This window comes from Notolabrus celidotus, unplaced genomic scaffold (genome assembly GCF_009762535.1).
Source record: "Notolabrus celidotus isolate fNotCel1 unplaced genomic scaffold, fNotCel1.pri scaffold_158_arrow_ctg1, whole genome shotgun sequence".
NCBI lineage: Eukaryota > Metazoa > Chordata > Actinopteri > Labriformes > Labridae > Notolabrus > Notolabrus celidotus.
The window spans coordinates 146993-153346 of record NW_023260028.1 but is presented as its reverse complement, the minus strand read 5'-3'; the positions used below and the strand labels follow the sequence as shown (position 1 = coordinate 153346).

The 6354-nt window shown below is 46.6% G+C and overlaps 1 protein-coding gene across 1 annotated transcript in view; it reads left to right on the top strand.

Moving 5' to 3' along the window:
* Nucleotides 1-336: 336 nt before the first annotated feature.
* Nucleotides 337-6354, top strand: part of LOC117808824 (inositol hexakisphosphate and diphosphoinositol-pentakisphosphate kinase 1-like) — a gene marked incomplete at its 5' end in the record, with an annotated part of 25501 nt that continues 19483 nt past the window's right edge. The window contains 6 exons of the mRNA XM_034678495.1: nt 337-539; nt 909-1030; nt 2254-2355; nt 5473-5559; nt 5635-5710; nt 5868-5977. Coding sequence (XP_034534386.1) covers nt 337-539; nt 909-1030; nt 2254-2355; nt 5473-5559; nt 5635-5710; nt 5868-5977 — 700 coding nt within the window. The remainder of the gene's footprint in view (nt 540-908; nt 1031-2253; nt 2356-5472; nt 5560-5634; nt 5711-5867; nt 5978-6354) is intronic.

Genomic DNA, 6354 nt, shown 5'->3' with positions numbered 1-6354 from the left:
TACTACATCAGACAACTACAGCAGACTCCTGACAGACAAAGTGCTGCAGACTACAACAGACTACAACAGACCACAGCAGAGTGCTGCAGACTACAACAGACTACAGCAGACTACAACAGACTACAGCAGACTACAACAAACTACAACAGAATACAGCAGACTACAGCAGACTACAACAGAGTGCTGCAGACTACAGCAGAGTGCTGCAGACTACATCAGACTACAGCAGACTACAACAGACTACAGCAGACTACAACAGACTACAGCAGAGTGCTGCAGACTACAACAGACTACAACAGACTACAACAGACTACAACAGACTACAGCTCTAATGAGCCCATGATCTTCATGGCTTTTTGTGCCTTACCTGTCCTCAGGTGTACACTGTGGGGCCGGACTACGCTCACGCTGAGGCCCGTAAGTCTCCGGCTCTTGACGGGAAGGTGGAGAGAGACAGCGAGGGGAAAGAGGTCAGATACCCCGTCATGCTGTCAGCCATGGAGAAACTGGTGGCTCGAAAAGTCTGCCTGGCGTTCAAGGTGAGACCTTTATTTTCAGAGTCCTGTTGCCCCGCCGTGAAGAGAGGCAGACTTTAACTGTCTGCAGATACTGTGTGCATCACCAAAGAACTCCTCTGATAACGGGTCCTGATGAGATCTGTGGTCCTGTGATTCCTCTTTAAGCATCTCCAGGTCTTTGACTCCAGCAGGGTTTATAGAAACTCAGCAGCATACTGTGTCACGTGCAGGTGGTTGCACAAACCATTTATCTACTCACATAATACACAAGTAGCTCTCTGTGCTCTGAAGCCTGACAGTCCAAGGCTCAGCGGATTAGTCTGGTGCTGATGAAAGTGTGTGAGAACCTTGTTGCTCAGTAACAATGCCGTCCATCTGTCGTCTCTGCAGCAAACAGTTTGTGGCTTCGATCTCCTGCGAGCAAACGGACACTCATACGTCTGTGACGTGAACGGTTTCAGTTTCGTGAAGAACTCCATGAAGTACTACGACGACTGCGCCAAGATACTCGGGTAAAAAGTTTTTAACTTTCAGAATGAGACTACTCCCTGAAGTTCAGTTTGTCCAGTTTCAGTGTGTCTCTGTGTTTGTGTCTCTGTCTGTCTCCATGTTTGTGTCTCTATGTCTTTGAGTCTCCATGTTTGTGTCTCTGTGTCTTTCAGTCTTCATGTTTGTGTCTCTGTGTCTTTCAGTCTTCATGTTTGTGTCTCTGTGTCTTTCAGTCTTCATGTTTGTGTCTCTGTGTCTTTCAGTCTTCATGTTTGTGTCTCTGTGTCTTTCAGTCTTCATGTTTGTGTCTCTGTGTTTTTCAGTCTTCATGTTTGTGTCTCTGTGTATTTCAGTCTTGATGTTTGTGTCTCTGTGTCTTTTTAGTCTTCATGTTTGTGTCTCTGTGTCTTTGAGTCTTCATGTTTGTGTCTCTCTGTCTTTGAGTCTTCATGTTTGTGTCTGTCTTTGAGTCTTCATGTTTGTGTCTCTGTGTCTTTGAGTCTTCATGTTTGTGTCTATGTGTCTTTCAGTCTTGATGTTTGTGTCTCTGTGTCTTTTTAGTCTTCATGTTTGTGTCTCTGTGTCTTTGAGTCTTCATGTTTGTGTCTCTGTGTCTTTCAGTCTTCATGTTTGTGTCTCTGTGTCTTTCAGTCTTCATGTTTGTGTCTCTCTGTCTTTCAGTCTTCATGTTTGTGTCTGTGTCTTTGAGTCTTCATGTTTGTGTGTGTCTTTGAGTCTTCATGTTTGTGTCTCTGTGTCTTTTTAGTCTTCATGTTTGTGTCTCTGTGTCTTTGAGTCTTCATGTTTGTGTCTCTCTGTCTTTGAGTCTTCATGTTTGTGTCTGTGTCTTTGAGTCTTCATGTTTGTGTCTCTGTGTCTTTGAGTCTTCATGTTTGTGTCTATGTGTCTTTCAGTCTTGATGTTTGTGTCTCTGTGTCTTTTTAGTCTTCATGTTTGTGTCTCTGTGTCTTTTTAGTCTTCATGTTTGTGTCTCTGTGTCTTTTTAGTCTTCATGTTTGTGTCTCTGTGTCTTTGAGTCTTCATGTTTGTGTCTCTCTGTCTTTGAGTCTTCATGTTTGTGTCTCTGTGTCTTTGAGTCTTCATGTTTGTGTCTCTGTGTCTTTGAGTCTTCATGTTTGTGTCTCTCTGTCTTTGAGTCTTCATGTTTGTGTCTGTGTCTTTGAGTCTTCATGTTTGTGTCTCTGTGTCTTTGACTCTTCATGTTTGTGTCTCTCTGTGTCTGCAGGAACATCGTGATGCGAGAGCTGGCCCCTCAGTTTCAGATCCCGTGGTCCATCCCCACAGAGGCCGAGGACATCCCCATCGTCCCCACCACCTCGGGCACCATGTGAGTCAGCTGTTTCCTGTTTTTACAGAGGAGGTGTGTTCAGGTGACCTCAGGTCCATGTTGGAGGTTATCACAAGCGGCAAACACCGGTCTCAAACGATGAAGCCAATGCGGAAGTGCTATAAACTGCAGTACATCCGAGAATCCTCTAGAGGCTGGCTGCAGAAACCACATAGATATGAATGGGAAGAAGAGGATCTTTGCAGCATTAATAAACATGTTTACAGCCTGGTTCAAAAAACAGCTTGGCCCTATGAAGCTAATCTCTCTAATGACACACACTGTACGAGGGGTGAATTTTTTTCTAACGTGACGGTTCAGAAGATATTAAGATTACGAGTTTTGCCCAAATAAGGACATGGCTGACGTGACTCCCGGTCGGGAACACACAGCCATTGGCTAAGAGGCTCACACTACGTCACACTCTGCCTGGTTGAGTTCTGCATTACCAATATGGCTGCTGCCGTCGATTTGCTTCAAAACAGCTCTCAGGAACAGACGGCTGACGTCACGGATACTACGTCCATATTTTATACAGTCTATGGGTTATCATGAGGAAGATGACCCATAACCCTCAGTGATGTTAAGTCCATGAAGGGGAGTCGTCCTCTCTCACTCAGCCTCCTGATTTAGGATCTCAGTAGTTTTTAACTGAGTCCTCCGCCCACGGAAACACATATACAGACCATCACACACATCTGATGTGACCCTCCGGTACGTCACTGACAAACGTCAGAGACCCTCAGAAGCACCACAGTGCTGAGCCTCGGATCACCTACTCGTTCACACAAACCCTGACTGTAGGTCCCCCCAGCTGTCAGTCTGAAGACCAGCAGACACCAGTCCTGCTCTGTTTCAGTCACACAGCTCTGTGAACTCTCAGGTATAACAGGTTGTTACCTGTGAACTACACGTGGACATCTTCTGTAGCTGAGACTGTGGATCAGTCTGATCCAGAGTCTCAGCTCACGGTCTGGATGTTCTGAAAACCTGCTCAACCAGTTTTTGTCTTTAGGACACGTTGAGGCAAATTTACAGATGTGTGTATGCAGAGATCCTCCTCTGATCAGGGTCCAGGTCCTTTCACTCAGACATGGGTCATAATGTTTCTGTTGTTTGTTAAATTGAAGCCCATGAACAGGACATATTTAAAGCTCCTGCCCAGTGTGTGAGTGTGTGTGAGTGTTTGTGTGTGTGAGTGTGTGTGAGTGTGTGTGTGTGTGTGTGTGTGTGTGTGTGTGTGTGTGTGTGTGTGTGTGTGTCTCCTGTCAGGGTTGGGTTTGTTGTCATCAGGATGGATCTGTCTGGTGGGACTCCAGGCTGAAATAAAGTGTGAGAAAGAGAAACCGATGTTCAATCAATCAATCAATCTTTATTTGTATCGCGCCAAATCACAAAAAACGTTATCTCAGACTCTTTTACAAACAGAGCAGGTCTAGACCACTCTATGTCAAATTATGAACAGAGACCCAACACCAAGACCGGATCAGACTCAGTCTGACCCCACCTTAATCCACCATGAGCATTACACCTCACAGTATTTAGCTAGTTACAGTGGAGAGGACAAACTTCCTTTAACAGGCAGAAACCTCCAGCAGGACCAGACTCATGTTAGACACACATCTGCTGAGACCGTGTTGGAGAGAGGGATAGAGGGAGATGAAGAGAGAGAGAGATGATAGTGGGGAGACGGATAGTAGTAGTTGTAGCAGCTGGAGTCTGGACCACGTCCACAGCAGCAGAGATCCAGAGGAACCTACGAGACAAGGGAGCTCAGGGACTCCAGAAAGGTCTATGGTTAGTAACTTTAATGGGACAGGAAGAGTTAAAGTGAGAGACAGGCAGAGAGAGGAGAGAGAGGGAAAGACAGGATCCCAGTGTGTCAGTCTAAGCCTATAGCAGCATAACTAAGACCTGGTCCAAGCCTGATCCAGCTCTAACTATAAGCTTCATCAGAAAGGAAAGTTTGAAGCCTACTCTTAAGAGTAGAGAGGGTGTCTGCCTCCCGGACCCTGACTGGTAGATGATTCCAAAGGAGAGGGTGGCTGCCTCCAGGACCCTGACTGGTAGATGATTCCAAAGGAGAGGGTGTCTGCCTCCAGGACCCTGACTGGTAGATGATTCCAAAGGAGAGGGTGGCTGCCTCCAGGACCCTGACTGCTAGATGATTCCAAAGGAGAGGGTGTCTGCCTCCAGGACCCTGACTGGTAGATGATTCCAAAGGAGAGGGTGTCTGCCTCCCGGACCCTGACTGGTAGATGATTCCAAAGGAGAGGGTGGCTGCCTCCAGGACCCTGACTGGTAGATGATTCCAAAGGAGAGGGTGTCTGCCTCCAGGACCCTGACTGCTAGATGATTCCAAAGGAGAGGGTGTCTGCCTCCAGGACCCTGACTGCTAGATGATTCCAAAGGAGAGGGTGGCTGCCTCCAGGACCCTGACTGGTAGATGATTCCAAAGGAGAGGGTGGCTGCCCCCCGGACCCTGACTGCTAGATGATTCCAAAGGAGAGGGTGTCTGCCACCTGGACTCTGACTGCTAGATGATTCCAAAGGAGAGGGGGTCTGCCTCCAGGACCCTGACTGCTAGATGATTCCAAAGGATGATGAGAGCTTATTGAGAGGTTCTTCCTTTAACGGAGTAGCTCCACAGTGTATTTCCGACCTCCTGCAAATCTACACTCCCACAAGGTCTTTGAGGTCTCCTGCAGCTTCTAGTGGTCCCTAAGACCAGGCTGAAAACCAGGGGTGGCAGTGCTGCCCCCCATGTTCGATTGTCCCCAACATTACGGACTTTTAAATCCCGTCTTCAAACCTATTTTTACTCCTGGTCTTGTAACCCAGTAGTGTGAGAGTAGTGTGGTCTCTGAGTGTTTTGATTTGTTTTGGGACTTTTGAAATGTTGTGTGTGTTTTATTTCCATTCTTTTATTTACTGACTGCGTTTCGTGTCCTGTGTGTTTTGACTTATTTCACCTCACTGTGCAGCACTTTGCTAAAATGGTGGTTTTTGAAATGTGCTGCATAAATAAAGTGGATTGGATGATGAACCCTGATCAGGCTGACTGATGTTACGGTGTTGCTGTCTCTGAGGATCCTGACTCGCTGGTTCCCTCCTCAGGATGGAGCTGCGCTGTGTGATCGCCGTCATCAGACACGGAGACAGGACGCCCAAACAGAAGATGAAGATGGAAGTCCGGAACTCCATGTGGGTGACCTGTTTCTCTGCACAGATCCGATGTCCTCCTGATCCATGTAACCTTTGTAACCTCTGTTTCTTTAGGTTTTTTGATCTGTTTGAGAAATACGGAGGATATAAGACCGGAAAGTTAAAGCTGAAGAAGCCCAAACAGCTGCAGGTAACATTCAGACAGGATGGAGGATGATCAGGTTTGACCTCCTGTGACCTCAGGCTGTGTGTGTGTGTGTGTGTGTGTGTGTGTGTGTGTGTGTGTGTGTGTGTGTGTGCGTGTGTGTGTGTGTGTGTGACCGCTCTGTGTTGTGACCCTCTGGCAGGAGGTGCTGGACATCACCCGGCTGCTGTTGGCTGAACTGGGACAGCACAACGACTGTGAGATCGAGGAGAAGAAGTCCAAACTGGAGCAGCTGAAGACCGTTCTGGAAATGTGAGACTTTATCACAGTTTATTTTTAGTTCACGTCACGCTCTCTTTGTCCCCCTTTTCTGGCTCTGACTAAAGACGTTCTAACCTCACCTGGACCATCAGATGTGCTGTCAGTGTGTTACCTGTGAACAGTCTGGTTGCAGAGACATTTGAGAAGTATTTAAACTTTTAGATTTCCACACATTAACTAAGGAGGTGACAGACTACAAATATCTTGGTCTCATTTTAGATCACAGACTCTCCATTTTACTGTGAGTCCAGATAACCTAAATACAGTCAGAGTGTTCACAGAGAGAATGTGTTCTTTTTACTTTTTAGCAGTTAGAGGCTAAATCATTTAACTTCAAATGTTTTGAGTTTTCGTCCATTAAAACTATA